The 16,320-nt window shown below is 36.4% G+C and overlaps 1 protein-coding gene across 4 annotated transcripts in view; it reads right to left on the bottom strand.

Annotated features, from left to right (window-relative positions):
- Nucleotides 1-766: 766 nt before the first annotated feature.
- The window catches only part of adcyap1r1a (adenylate cyclase activating polypeptide 1a (pituitary) receptor type I), a 39,192-nt gene continuing 23,638 nt past the window's right edge, over nt 767-16,320 (bottom strand). The window contains exons 8-15 of one of the 4 annotated variants that reach the window (XM_051871211.1): nt 13,261-13,414; nt 12,971-13,031; nt 11,587-11,656; nt 11,373-11,464; nt 10,235-10,318; nt 7,558-7,687; nt 5,190-5,231; nt 767-4,241 (exon numbers count right to left, since the gene is read on the bottom strand). In XM_051871211.1, the coding sequence (XP_051727171.1) occupies nt 4,017-4,241; nt 5,190-5,231; nt 7,558-7,687; nt 10,235-10,318; nt 11,373-11,464; nt 11,587-11,656; nt 12,971-13,031; nt 13,261-13,414 (858 nt within the window). In that variant the 3' untranslated portion in view covers nt 767-4,016. The remainder of the gene's footprint in view (nt 4,242-5,189; nt 5,232-7,557; nt 7,688-10,234; nt 10,319-11,372; nt 11,465-11,586; nt 11,657-12,970; nt 13,032-13,260; nt 13,415-16,320) is intronic. The other 3 variants (XM_051871218.1, XM_051871227.1, XM_051871235.1) reach the window with 3 other exon arrangements.

Raw genomic sequence — 16,320 nt, 5'->3', positions numbered from 1 at the left:
ACATGCATTTGCCTGGAGATGTAGACCTTCCCTACACATTTTTCTTTATTTCTTTTTTAAAGATTTCTTTTTGGCGTTTTTGCCTTTGTTGTGACAGGACAGTAAGTTGACAGGAAGCGAAGTTGGAGAGAAAGGGGGGGACGGGATTGGGAAACTGCACTATATGTTGGCGTGCTGCCCACGAGGCTACTGGTCTCATTTGTCTTTTTGTCAAATTTAAAGGTGCAGTAAGCAATTTCTGAGAAACTGTTGATATTTAAAAACAAACCAAACAAACACGCCCCTCTCTTCATTGCTCCGCCCCAAAATGCAAACACAGTGCAAGAGTGGATATCTCATTGGCTACGTTCAGACTGTCAGTCCAAATCCGATTTTTGTGCATATCCGATTGAAATCTGATCAGATTTAGCAAGTGTGAATGGTAAAAAATCACATGAAATTCAATTTTTACAAATCCGTTTCGAGCTACATTCGGTCTGACTGCTCTGATCAGATTTTGCGTGGTTTGTTTGACTTTTGATTTTAGTGATTTTCCACTGACCTTTTGTCTTTTGTAATGTCTCTCAGCCATCTCTCTTTCTACAGTCTTTCTTCAAATTTCTTACTCACTCTCTCTTCTCCCCCATCATGAATGGACACGCTGATTGCCATTGCTGAGTTTGCCCATTTTGCACAATGCAGTTAATTACCAACCACATTTATACTGTATCTCTCTCACATACACACACTCAAAGAAGACACATACATACATAAATAACTACATAAATTCCAGAAATTCAAGAGTTGTTTGTCAAGAATGGAATTCAGACACGTACAAAAATGTTCACAGGTCAAACATAGACATCATCTCTACATCAAAGCAGAAGAAAGAGCAGGCAGCTTTACAGAGCAGCTGAATGTACAATACAGTTGTTGTCCGGGTGTTACATTCAGACTGAAATGAGTTAGTCCACAACATGAAGACATCTCAAAGACAATGAAACATCAGACCTACACAAGAGACAATCCTCATTCCTCAAATATACAGCGCTCAAATATACAATCAAATAAAAGCGTCATCTACTGGCAGATAGATGTATTACAAGCACAAGAAAACACGTCTGTAACAGCTTTGAGACATGGTCGTTACCTTCTGAGCGCTCACACTCAGAATGACGGCTGGTGTCAAGAACATAGAAAGCAGCAAAATTCTCTTTTTTTGTCTTTTTCATGCAGTTATATCTAGAAAGAGCCACAGAGGGAGCTCGGCCCTCCCGTTACTATATCCAAACACATATGAAGCTAGGTCACATGATCCAAGCAACATCTGATGCTTTGTTAATGACACTCTGTTAGGATTTCACAATTTATTTCAACAGACAAGTTCACTATCACTGAGAGCTTGTTCAAGATCATTAATATTTACAGGCTGAAAATGACAAGGTTAAAGGTCAAACAAATAGGCCTATACAAAGAGTTTTCATCACTGGTGAGCACTCATGAAATATTTTATTTATTGACTCACCTTGTCTTCCATTGGTTGGCAAACACATACAGCCCCGCCCCAAACTCATGCCATTGGTTGAACTAATGTTGCTGTTTGTGGTGCTGAAAACAAACATGTTTTTATAGCACCAAAGAGCCACAGTGTTTACACTTTTTAAGCAAAGCCAGCTACACATCTCTATTAAGAATAAAACATATTTTATATCCAAAAATATTACTTTTAAAAGAACTGCAATTGTGTTTCAACCAATGGCGCAAGTTTGGGGCGGGGCTATTTTTTTATCCGGCCAATGGAAGATGGGGAGAGTGTACGAAACCTGTCATTATTTTTGCACTTTCGTTTGGTGATGATTCTAGTGGCACAATTTACACATCCATCGGGGGGGGGACATTATTTTCCACATCATTTAAAAGAAAGATTTGTGCGATCTACACGACCATTACTTTCACTGTACATTTCAATCATCTCAACTCTGCCTCCAATATAATACACAGACAACTATGAGCTGCAACAAAAGCATATTGCACTTCAAAACTGGCACGTTCATAATCACAGAAGTTTTACATACATCGTTGGTACTTCATGTTGACTTGTTGGCTAATGTAAAGAGAGAGTGCTGGTACATCCATCATTTACTGGCACATGTGCGTCTTTAACATATACAGAGAATTTACACTGTAGAACTTCACAGCAGAGAATAATACTGTACTGGAAATAAACAACACTGTTAGCAGAGAGCGTTGCCGCTTTATACACTGATGCACATTGTTCTTGTGATCAAACATGTAAAATGTGAGTGATAACTAATTATGATTGTCAGTCAGTGGTGATGGAGTAAATTTGGTTGGATTCATAAATTGACATCAGAGATTGTACTTGTAAAGGGTTGGGGTTAACTGTCTCTCAAGCTTTAAAAGGGTTCAATCCAAAAAGAATTAAAAACTGTCATCATTTACTCATCATCATGCCATTTCAAACACTTTTCTCATTTAATAAAATCATATAGCCACCAAAAAGTTTACAGTTTATGGCACTAAAAGTGCTTTTTTGGCCTTTTGGAGCTTGACATACTGTATGGTTTCATTCTAAGACGATAAACATTCAAAAAGTCAGGTTTGGAAAGACTTGAATGTCAGTACACATGATGACAGAATCTACAATTTTGGGTGAAATACCCCTTTAACACGATCACACTGCACTCAGATGTCGCCTTTCTCCCACAGTTGAACATGTCAGCCCTAAAAAGCATTTATAATGCACCTGATAGTAACGTGATGGCATTGATTTGCGCATCTCAAAGCTTATATATGCACTCTAATACCACATAAAAATGAATATATTCCTACTCTGTATAAATTAAAGATTGTAACAGCAATCTGAACACTGAATCTGTTAATCTACTAAATGACTAATAATTAAATCGATACTGCATGGCACTGGTTGTTTAGAATAGATCCATCAAAGCTATTTTTGTGACCAACAGGCACTTCAGAATACATCAGAGGGAACTGCGGGAATAGTTCCGGTAATTGTTCACTAACTTTTTTTTTGACAATCCTTGATTTGTTTATATTGGCTCTGTGTAGTTATAAACCATTCGCATGGCAAGAAGAATATAGTCTGAAAGCTAAATCGAAACACAAACCATAACAACATTTACATATAATCTAAATTCATGAGTCATTCATAAGTCTTTATATTGTTGACATACTCTGTACTTACGGCTGATTGTAAAAAAATATGTTTTACAATCTCTCTGTGAACATTTAATCAAATACACAGCATTTGAACGAGCAACACGAAGTCTGTACATTTTCTTTTATAGTGTATGATAAACACAGTAGCTTGCAGATAAAACCGTACTTAAATAGTCATGTTTTGGCACTTTATGTTATTATTTTTTCTTATCATAACACTGAATTGTAACCCGTCTCTCTCTCTGATTAGACACTAACGTTCATAACTAGAAAGCAATGTGCTATTGGTTTGACAGAAATGAATGTTTGAAATGGATGTTTCTCTGACTACATTCTAACCACAAACGATTCACATTCTCTATGGCTCATAATGCGATATGAAAATTCACTGGAATTTCTGCTGCGATCTCATTTTGGCGTTTATGGCAGCAATGTGAAGCGTACAGCCCCTGCTCTGCATTATTATTGACTGAGAAAGAACTTACAACCCTTGTGATAAAATGACATTCTTTTATGCTCATATTGTTGTTTTCTTATTAGATTAATTAGAAAGCCTTCAAAAAGTTGCGTTATGGTCAAAAAGCTTCCTAACCTGAATTGCAACTTTTGTTAGCATAATCTCAAAACAGTTTTGGCACTATAAATATATCCCTGGATGAATCTTTTCTAACTGATAAATGGTGGATCTTGTTGGGAATCTTTAAATACTATCCAGAGAATTCATGAATAATTAATAGTTCTTCTCTAATTGTGATTGGCCGGCCCTACTGCAGGTGAAGAGGGTGAGTTGAAGGGCGGGGCTTTAGGGACTGACGGGCAGAGGAGTGGGCCAATCAGGCGCTCAGGTGGGCAGGTTGAGGTTGACCGTCTCGGCCAGTGGGCTGGACATGCGTATCTGTGAGCTGCTCTTGCTGAGGATGGACAGCTGCGTCCCCCCGTTCACCCCACTGCTCGCTAGCGAAGGGTGACGCTGCTGCTTCAGGTCCACAGCAAAGTACCTGTTCACCGTCCAACTCCTCCATTTCCTCTTTATCTCCGACTGCACCTTTAGGGAGAAACTTGAAAAGGTCATTTTTTAATGTACTCAGCTGTAAAGGTGCACGCGTTCTCCACCAGTCCACACTCTCTCTCATGCTTTGCACCATGTCCTGTCCAGATGTGACGTGACACGTTTCCAGCATCAATTTTACTTTCCTCACAGAAAGCAAAATCCTGCACAAAATTATAGCCAATCAGAAGTTATTTGATGTTTTATGTTTGGACCAATGAGATTTCACTGTGGGCAGTAGGGTAGTTCGGTACCAAGTCGGTACTAAAATTTAAAAAACAAAATTCCCCCTAGCATTTTGAGTGCTGTTGAGCGGATTCTTAAACACCTCTGATTGGCCGTTGAGTTCACGCACTCAACAGATATGTCTGGGATTGGCTACAAAGATCAACGCTTCAAAAACATGCTGACATCTTTGATGCTCTTCACCTAGCGCTTACACAGATACATATGGGAGCGTTTGAAAGCAGGCTTCTATCAGCGGATCCGCCTATCAGCAAATATATTAGGGATCCGCAGATAGACACCTGCTTTCAAATGCTCCTGTGTGTATCTGTGTAAGCGCTCGGTGAAGAGCATCAAAGAAGTCTATTTACAACATGTTTTTGAAATGTTGATTTATTATAAATCCTCATAGGAAAATCTCAAAGGAACCAGCGGCAAATTAGTCTTCCGGGCTCTGATGTTATACCTGCACCAATCTATAGACAAAATGTAACAGTACAATTGCCTCACTTTTGTGTGAATTATTGCTTAAACATGGAAGAAATTGATCGCTTGTCACTTTATCACATCATGCCTGGTTAGGATATGGTATTAAAGTGTTTTTCATTCCTTGGCAGTAACTAAAAGTAATTGTTTATGTAGTAATATTGGAAAAATTATTGTTGAAATGTGTTGTTTTCTAAGCAAAAAAATGATTGCATGCATTTGATAATTTTAAAATAAAAGCTCTTACCTCTCCATTCAGAAAGCAGTACAGCACGGCCACCACAAAGCCCTGTGGAGAGAGTTAAAGTGAGTATGTGGTAAATATTCACCGAGGATGCATTAAATTGATTAAAAGTGACAGTAAAGACATTTATAATGTTATAAAAGAACTTTCTATTCATCAAAAGAATCCTGGAAAAAAATGTATCAAGGTTTCCAAAAAAATATTAAGCAGCACAACTGTTTTCAGCATTGATAATAATAAGAAATATTTCTTGAGCATCTAATCAGCATATTAGAATGATTTCTGATGGATCATGTGACACTGAAGACTGGAGTAATGATGCTGAAAATTCAGCTTTGATCACATGGATAAATTTTAAAAATATATTCAAATAGAAAACAGTTATTTTAAATTGTAATAATATTTCACAATATTACTGGTTTTACTGTATTCTTACCATAATCTGTTAAACAGTAGTGTACACTTAAAAATGTGTCTATTCATTCAATCAAACTCCAAAACCTAGTGAGCTGCCTCGTTGTCTACATAGGCGACTACCTCCTAAGGCAGCATACTAATAAAAAATGAAACACTATAAATAAAAATGAAGTGAATTGAAACTTTCTACATAGGCGAGAGAAAAATATCTCTCACGCATGCTATACTCTGGAAAATCTGCAACAAAGTCTAACATAAACATGTTCTTAAAGGGTTAGTTCACCCAAAAATGAAAATTCTGTCATTAATTACTCACACTCATGTCGTTCCACACCTGTAAGACTTTCATTCATCTTCAGAACACAAATTAAGATCTTTTTAATGAAATCTGAGAGCTTTCTGTCCCTCCATTGACAGCCTACGCAACTACCACTTTCAAGCCCCAGAAAGGTACTAAAGACATAATTAAAGTACTCCATCTGACTGCAGTGGTTTAACCTAAATTTTATAAAATGACACAAGTGCTTTGTGCAAAAAATCAATTTACCACTTTATTTACAAAATATTAATCTCATTTGTGTTCCCGAAGATGAACGAATGTCTTACGTGTTTGGAACAACATGGGGGTGAAAAATTAATTAGAATTTTGATTTTTGGGTGAACTACGTCTTTAAAGGGATAGTTCAACCAAAAATGAAAATTATCCCATGATTTACTCACCTTCAAGCCATCCTAGATGTATATGACTATCTTCTTTCAGACGAACACAATCAGAGATGTATTTAAAAATATCCAAAGCTTTAAAATATTCCAAGCTTTATAATGGTAGTGAAGGGGGGACCACATTTTGAAGCCCAAAAAAGTTCATCCATCCATTATAAAAATAATCCATACGGCTCCAGGGGGTTAATAAAGGCCTTTTGAAGTGAAGCAATGCGTTTTTGTAAGAAAAATATCCATATTTAAATTCAAATAACTTTCAGCAGATGACCGTACTCATACTGCGCAAGTCGACCTGCGCCACAAGAGTAACCCCCTGACGTGATGTATGACGCATGATGTAGGAGTAGCGTAAGCTTAGACGCCTCTCGTGGTTTAAACAAATAGGGCTGGGCAACAAACTCAAGCTCTTCTTCTCTTATATCGAAATCCTCTTACTTTTCTCTTTAAAAGAAGAGACTTCTAATTCATGACCGGGGTTTTGTTTTGCTCTATGCTCTGCCCTTCTGCGTTCGTCATGCGTCGTGTCAAAGGTCACTCTTCTGCTGCGAATCGATGTGTATGGCCGTCTGTTGGAAGCTAGTTATTATAGTTAATAAAGTTTTAAATATGAATATTTTTCTTACAAAAACCCATCGCTTTACTTCAGAAGGTCTTTATTAACCCCCTGGAGCCGTATAGATTACTTTTATGATGGATGGATACATTTTTTTGAGCTTCAAAATGTGGCCCCCCCTTCTATCCCATTATAAAGCTTGGAAGACCCAGGATATTTTTAAATATATCTCAGATTGTGTCTGTCTGAAAGAAGAAAGTCATATACACCTAGGATGGCTTGAGGGTGAGTAAATCATGGGTTAATTTTCATTTTTAGGTGAACTACCCATTTAAGCTAATGGTTTCAAACAAATACATCGTACTCACAAATATTGGTTATATATTTAAGATGGAACTAGATACTTTTACTGAATAACGTGCTTTCTCTTGATTCTATCTGCCATTTTGGATTAAACTTTTCAGTAAGATTTTTTAAATGCAATCTGGAATTGCCTAAACCACAAAAGCTTAGATTCTGAGCAAAGAAATGGCAGCATGTAATATTGATGCCTAATATCAATGGGATCACACCTATGATGCCAGCTCACTAGGGATTGGAACAGTGAAATAGTCTCCAAGGAGGTGTTTTTTAAAATACAGCACTAAAGTTCCTACTATAAAATCAGACGCTCAGTACCTGGAAGGAGCCCAGGCCCAGCTCAAACACCAGTCGCTCCCGCTTGCTGAAATCCTCCGGGGAGAAGGCAAACACAGTGTAGTGGATTCCAAACAGAGGGATGAGGAGCAGGGTGGACCGCGCCAGCCGCCTGTTAACACACACACACATGGTACTTCAGACGGATGATTGAATCTCTCACCATGTCAACACACAGTTACTGTAATACACTGGAGATCAGAGCCATCCACAACTATCCTGCTCCATATCTCTATTGTTTCTCCAGGACAGCAAAGAGAATAATGGATAGCAAATAGAGACCTGCTTCTCAGATGTTTCTCCTGAGCAAAAGACCCCAATAATCTCACATGTGTCTCCTCTAGACTTTCATAAGTGATCTCAACAATGTCTGGTTGTGCTTTATCAAAATATCAAATAACCACATTTGAAAACATGTTCAGAAAAATCAAATCTAAAACTCTTAAAAAAATGTGTGTTATTTGTTGAGTATCATATTTGAGGCTTTTATAGATCATATATTTTTGATATAGTGAGAATATGGAGGTCATACTCGAGGAGGAAAAACACCTCAGTTTTATTCAGAGGCACAAACTGAGCAAAAAATATGCAATTTGGAGACTAATTTCATAAAATGCATATAAATGTCAGTTGCCACTCTATATCTCGCAATAATATATCTTGGTAAGATGATATTTAATTGCTTAGTTTTATGATCAAAGCTCTGTAGTTTTTATTGTGGGGAGCAAAACATATAATGCAATGCAATACAATGATGATGAACAAATAAGCATCCTCAAAAGCCTGATGATCATATTTGATACTCACATTTTAACATGATTTTTCTAAACAATGATGTATGGATAATCAAATAAACATTTGATAATAGCAAAAAGCTGAAATATCATCTTGAAATATTACTAACAATATCAATTTTAAAGAGCAAAGTCAAGCATTTATCAGCTACTCATAATGAATTTTGTTCTCATCTAATAACTCGCTTGGAGCAGAGAAAGATGCTCGGCAAACATGTATATCTCTGCTAACAGGCTAAACATGCTCCACAATTTTTGGAAGCTGTGTTTTGGGATCATGGTTTAAGCTATTCTGCACTGGCTGAGCTGGTAGACCATCTTAGATCAGCAATAAGTAAGCTACCATGTTCCAAAAACCAGCTGGATCACCTTAATAAGATGTGTAGTTAAAGACAGAGATTTATGATGGGTCAGTAACCATAACTGCTTGGCTGAACAGTTGAGGTATAGTTCGCCTTGTATCGTTACCAAAATCTACAAACAGTTTTGTGGATGAATAACATTTTCTGATTTCAATGCTTTTTAAAAAATATTTTGTAAAATATTATAGTAAATTTTATGTGAAATAAAAGTTTAATTTAAATTTAAAACATATTAAAAATATTAAATACTAAACAAACAAACAAACAAAACATCCTCCAAAACCCATATCAATCAACCACTACTGGCATGATCTGTTTTGTTCTCAGCAGGGCTCTTGGCCAAGACCAACTGCTCATCCACCTAAACCAGATTGGACCAGCCTGAACCACCAGTTCCAAAACACAGATGCAACTTTAAGCTGGATTTTCCAGCAGGTAAAAGTCCTGTAGCTCAAACAGTAAAGCATGTCACTAGCAACACAAGGGGCATGTATTCAATTCCCAGGGAATGCAACTGATAGATAGTGGGAAATATTCACAGCCTTTTTTCTTCAATGAACATTTAAAGGCACAATATGTAAGATTTTTGGATTAAATTATCTAAAAACCACTAGAACGTTATATATTTTGATGACTTGTGTACTAACATTATCACAAATGTTTCCAAGAATGTTTAAATCCAGAGAAATAAGCAATTTTACCCAGGACACGGACCATGTCCGTGCGTCGCCTATCAATGACAACATACTCGCGTTACCCTTGATTTCCGGGTTTTATTTTGTAGAAACAATGGAAACACCAAAGACGCTTTAATATATTATGTGTTTTATTAGACAGGTGAGCAACTGTTTGGATACATTCATCGACAGAGAACTAATCATGTTATATAGCTCAACACAGTAAGTCTTATTGTTTAAGTCTTGTTTTCTTGATTTACAGTGAGTACCATGTTTTACCATGCCTAATATCGATCTAGCTTACTGCAGTGTGCAACAAGTGTCTCATAGCAGCCGTTGAGCGAACGCACAGAGTAGCATTATAACAACTTTCAACACACAAATGTATCTAATATGATAAACAGCACTGATACGCTTGACTGGAAGAAGCGGAAGCGGCAACTACGGCATAATAAAAGTTCTGCTGGTCTCAAGACGTGTGTCGCGCTCGTCTCTCATTAGCAATCGTTCCAGCGGCCTTGTTTCTACTTGCACAGCACTCGTCCCTGCTCTGCTTCCTACTACAGTAACGTTAATAATCTTATCCATGAACATGATTTCTGCCCGAGTCCTGTCCTGATTCTTTTCCACCCTCCTGTAGACGTGAAGACAACATCTCCCGTGATTCCGCGAAATCAAGGAGTCATCAAGCTACGCCTTTGTCTTGAATAAGCGACCTCTAGCGGTGAAAATTTACATAGTGTGCCTTTAAAATAAAAATGCACATTTGTTGACCAACACAGACTCAGACACACACACACACATTCACACAAACACACGCACTTACAGCGTGATGGTAGAAAGCTCTGACATCCTGCACGAATGCTGGGCGGCCTGTGTGGGCTCACTGAAGCATTTCTGTGCACAGCTGCTAAACATGACAAAGACAACAAACACTCTTTAGGACAGAACACGCGCGCACACACGCACACAAACACACACACGCACACAAACATACGCACGCACACACAGACACTCATAAAACTGACCACACACAACAGACCTCAACACTGAAAGACCTCAAGGACATTTCATAGCTCAAGCACGTACTTTGCACGATACCATTTTCCATGCAATTACAATAAATAGGGCTTCAAAAAGGATGCAAAAGCATCTTAAATGTTGTCCTTCTTGTGCACTAGATTATTTAGACTATTTAGACCCCAAATATGAATTAAAGTCACTGTCAATAAGCTTCCGGGTTTCTTTCCTGTAGCTCAAACAGTAGAGCATTGCGCTAACAACGCAAAGGTAATGAGTTCGATTCCCAGAGAAAGCAAGAACTGAAAAAATGGATACCTTCACTGCAATGTAAGGTTATTCTGAGAAGAAAAACAAACAAAAAAAGAACAAAAAAGTCATTGAATTTTATTGTTCACTGCCTCATGTCCCCTCGATCAACACAACAATGATCCCTCCTGGAATCAGCACACAGCAAAATTACAGAACATAAACTACAACCATTCTAACAACAACAAAAAATAAACAGCCTATAAAGATTTGCGACACTTTGAAACATTAATCACACATTCTATTATAAATTTTGACATAAATTCCAAAAGGAATCCTGTATGCATGCAAAATGAATGCTACCAATTATACTATCAACACTGAACTGATCTCAGCTGAATAATGACTGTTTACTACTGTCTTTTTAGAGCTGCTTTATACAGCAGAATTTAATTCTTTTTGCATCATTGAATCATTATTTTCCTGTTTATCACTGTAAAGCTGCTTTGAAACAATCTGTATTGTATAAAGCTCTATATAAATAAAGGTAAAAAAAACAACAACAACAACAACTATCAAGCCTTTCGATCTCATTTCAGTCATCGTGTTCATCATGAGACAGTCCATATCGACCAATCAGACACAACACATCAACAGTACGCTGTTCCTATGGTGATTAAGGCAAGCGAACTCACAGGTAGATGCTGGACTCGTTCCCGCCAATGTCTGGAGACTGCAGCTTCTGCACCAGGATTATGATGATTCCAATGAAGAGGACGAAATTAATCTGGAAGGAAATGCATGGAAGTTTATTATGGCTCCATGCACATACATTCATGAATTAATTTATATGTTTTATTTATCCATGTTTTAGCTCTAAAAACACAGAACTTAAATTTCTTGGCTTACCATGATTGATGCCACAACAGGTCCCTTGATCACCCACCAGAGGGCAGTATAATCATTCATGTCCCAGCAACTGCAGAAACACAATTGATTTAAGAAACGTTGTGGCTATTGGTCGGTTCGGTCACATGATTTAGCAGCTAAGAGTTGCATGCTTTTGAAAGAAAATAGCTTTCAGTATGTGCCAGATGTCCTGCTACATTTGCCTAAATGCACAATATTCGACAGCGCACACTGCCTGGAAAATTGTCACAATGTAATGTGCTCAAAACAAAATCGACCCTATTTATTTTCTTATCCCTGTAAAGCCTGACATATGAAATTATAGTCAGCAAATTTTATTCCAGTTTATTGAACATTTAGACAAAATATTTAAAAAGTGTTCTTTGTTGAGTATCATATTTATACACCATGCTTTTATTACTCATATAGTGGAGGGAAAACACCTCAATTTTATTCAGAGGCCCAAACTGAGTAAAAAAATATGCAATTTGGTGCATTTACTGATATTTATATGGCCAAAAAAGATTTCTGATAGCTTGTAATGTAAATTAATGGGTATACTATAATTAAGTATAGCTGATTTCATAAAATGCATATAAATATCAGTCGTCACTCTGTATCTCCCAATAATATGTCTAAGTATGATGATTTTTAAGTGCTTAGTTTTATGATCAAAGTTCTGAAGTTTTTATTGTAGAGGAACAAATACAATGCAATGCAATACAATGATGATTGAGAGATGAACAAATAAAAGTTCCTGAAAAGCCTGATGATCATATTTGATACATTTTAAGATGATTTAAAATAAAATATATATTGATAATCAAGTAAATCTAAGTTGCTTCAATCCATTTAGTGTTTAACTTGAAATATTAATAAAAATACAAAAGTCATTCTTACATTTATATTATAAAAATCAGTATTTCACAGCAAAAAGACATGGAAAAAAAAGCGGTGCTAACCCCGCTTCTAAATTAATGTGTTCCTCTACCCGGGGTTAAAAGCGGTGTTTAGAACGATGATGACCCGGCGTTAAGCACAGGGTGAAAAGCCCTCAGGATTCTGTTTATCCAGGGTTTAGAATGACCCAGGATTAACTATTGAAGTGTGAAAAGTCCATAGTGAGGTTATGTAACAAACTAGAATAATCTCATTTAAAACATTTATTGTTGCATACTGCATACATTTATTGTTTTAAATAGTATGCAGTATACACTATATACTGTGCAATTATCAGCACACTAGTATTCCTTTCCAAAAATAAACTCATTCTTGTGACTAGTGACACTGAATGCTAATAGCGCAGTTCGGTGCCAGCATCTGCGTAGGTATCAAAGCAACAATTACAGTATATCACTTTTTGTTTATGCGGCATTACACATACCCAGAATCATCAAAATGAAGACGCAGAACAGCCCATATGGTCACACAAATGGTGGGCGTTCCTGAAAGCGTGAGAAAGAGGAAATTTTGTCAGACCTCAAAGCTGTGCTCTAATGCATTGAGACCATCAATATTAATGTATTACATATGCCAGCACAACAAATCACATCATAAAGAGCCAGTGGCCAGTTAATACAGACGCTGCACTCCATTTCCTTCCATATCTATGACTGTGACACATAATCAATCACATAACAATCAATTTTCATATGATGCATCACTGTGACATACCCCAACCGATGATAGTGTACCAGTAGAAGTAGCGTCTCTCAGGGAAGAAGGTTTCCACCAGCAGTGTGAAGAGATAGAGACCTTCGATGAAGAGCCAGAAGTAGTTTGACATCACACAGTAATGGAAGAAGACCATCACTGCCTTACACCCCACCTGAACACAGAAAAACACATTCAGGTTCGCATACAAACCAGTGGATATCTGTTAGCAATCCATCTTACATAGGGTGACCAGACGACCCTGTTACAGTCACGGTTTTCGGTGTCCTGTACCCGGAAATGTATAGCACATTCTGTAAATACACAGCAAAAAAGGCTACACTGATAATTTGCATGCCGCTAATTTAGCCATGAAGAACTAAACCTGGACTAGAGCAGAGCAGAGCACTACTATCATTAATTATCAAAACAGATGGTTTCAAGGTAGTCACATACTAACTATTCATGTTAAATTAAAGTAATACTGTTTGTATGTACTATATAACAGGGCCTGAACAGGGTGTGGGATTGTTTTGTACACCATCACAACACAGTAATTCCCACAAACAACATCCAAAGTGTCTTTAAGACAAGTCATTTCACTCGGCGGCCATCTTTGAAATGCCTCTCGGGCATGCAAGTGCAGCTCCTATCTCTTAGAATGGGGAAACATCAAATTCTCCAAAACTGTTTGCCAAGCTTACGATTAAATTTAATATTTGAAATCACCAATGAAATTTGACAACAACTGTTTCATAAATTTTGTTTCTAAATGCTTGAACCATGACAAAAAACTGCATTTTTCAGTCTGGACAAAGCTAATGCGCATGCGCAATCCTAAACACGCGTCTCAAAACACAGCCAGTTTCTATAGCAACCGGCGCTTCTAACAGCAGCTGTAGTGAGGCGATGACTTTACCAATCAACGATTGGCTCTTTCATTTAGAAGGCGGGGCTTATTTGCCATATTGGGCGTTGCACTTTCTCCAGTTCATACGTAATCGGAGTGCACCTCTTCCTATATATAAAGTCTTTGGAAACAACACATCTTAATAATACGATATGATACGATACGATAATACTTTATTGTCAGATAAGGTCTTATATTTAGGTGAAAAGACACCATGACATGAATAAAAAATTAAATAAACTTAAAAATTACACTTGCAACAATTACATTTGCTGAAAACACATACTTTGTGCTAAAATTACCCTAAAATGCAAAATAATATGCATTAATAGGGACAGTAAAGATTAATTTCCAAAAGCACAAGCATTAAAATAACACTAGAAAATAATTGTATACAGTATATTCACAGTTTGTGAAAATGAAAATATTAAATACAATAAGAAAATGGTTAAAAAACTGTTCTCTTTATCATATGCTCTCAGATTAATTTTTTGTAATGTTTTTGTGAAGTCATAATTTTAATATTGTATAAATTTGATCTGTTTGCTATTTGCAATTTACTATTTTTCAGTGTGATTGTATTTAAACCAGTTAAAATCAGTTTGACCAGCAAACATCATAAAAATTAATAATTCTAATTATACAATATGTAACCCACAATAATTAAAAAACAAAAACATACAAAACTGTATATTGTCCCCTTTTTTAATTTCTAGAAAATAAGTGAAATTTCAAATGATGTTTTGACTCCTTGGAAAATGTCCAAGGTTCACCTTCATCTTAGATCCCTATTCCAACATATTTTGAAGTGAAACAACAACAACAACAACAAAAAGTAGGACATCATGAAATGATTTGATTGCAAAAGCTGAAACTAGCTATTTGATTAGTATGAATTAACGATTAGTTGATTAGATGATTAGCATCAAAGGCCTCCCAAATAAGCTTAAGTCAGTCAAGCTTTAGAACACAGTAGCGGATTTGTTGCTGGTTTAAAGTGCTCTAACAGGTTACTATCAGGTAATGCATCTGATCAAACAAGCCTAGCTTAAACCAGCTATAAGCAACAGGATCAGTGATGCATCCTTTTGTCTGACAGATGGCATGAACCCTGTACATTTTCATTCATTTCCATTCACAATATCTAGCCCGCTGTGTGTCAGTACACCCTGAAGTATTTAACCATGTTCATCAATTACCCTCTGATCCAATTCAAAGCTAAGTGATGTCATTACCATGGCCTCTGATTGGCTGGGGGAAAGAGCTCAGAGCCCTCATTCAGGTGTATAATGAGAGCATGCACATTTTTATAAGCTATTCATATGCTAATATAGAAATAATGGAATATTTCCGGAGCTCGCTGAACTCGGCTTCATGATAATTACAGCTGTTTGTCAGGCACAGACGGGGGAAACAGAACATGTTGCCGCAGAACGTGGGCTTGAACATAAACGGATCGAGTTATTATTAGTCTGTGGAATTCACATGCAAATGGCAAACTCTGGCCCCACTAACAGTTCAGTCTCATCCATTTGTCTCTGTTTGTGGGTGATTCACTGTGAAAGCAAAGCTTATAGAGACACCGAAATCGAAATTAAAGTTTTCATTTAGCTGAAAAATTAAACTGAAAACAATGTTTATTTAATAATCAATTATTTCATCAAATTCATTTAATAATCAGCACTTGTTGTATATAAACAATTAAATTGCACATAAGGGAGTTTTATATCAACTTCTTAATTATTTAATTATATTTCTACTCTAATTCGATGTTGAAATATAAACATTTAAATGGTGGCTATAATAGAACTTGTTTTCCTGACATTTTTTTTTAAACACACTAATTAAGTCAAGAGGTTAATCAAAAATATAACAAATATGCAATATAGTGCATATATGTAGCAAAATACTCTTCTCTAGATTAATCTTTCTAGCTAACTATTGAGCTATGGACATTAAATGGCTTTCCTGAGGTATTGTAAATGTAACATTACAAAAAAAATATATATATATATTATATATATATATACATACATATATATATATATATATATATATATATATATATATATATATATATATATATATATATATATTTCTTTTTTTTATTATTATTCTTTTTTTTCCTGTTAAAATACCAAGTTCTGTCATGAAACTCTAGATGGGTCCTT

This window comes from Ctenopharyngodon idella, chromosome 2 (genome assembly GCF_019924925.1).
Source record: "Ctenopharyngodon idella isolate HZGC_01 chromosome 2, HZGC01, whole genome shotgun sequence".
Taxonomy (NCBI): domain Eukaryota; kingdom Metazoa; phylum Chordata; class Actinopteri; order Cypriniformes; family Xenocyprididae; genus Ctenopharyngodon; species Ctenopharyngodon idella.
Note: the sequence above shows the minus strand (reverse complement) of the source record. Positions and strands in the feature narration are given on the sequence as shown.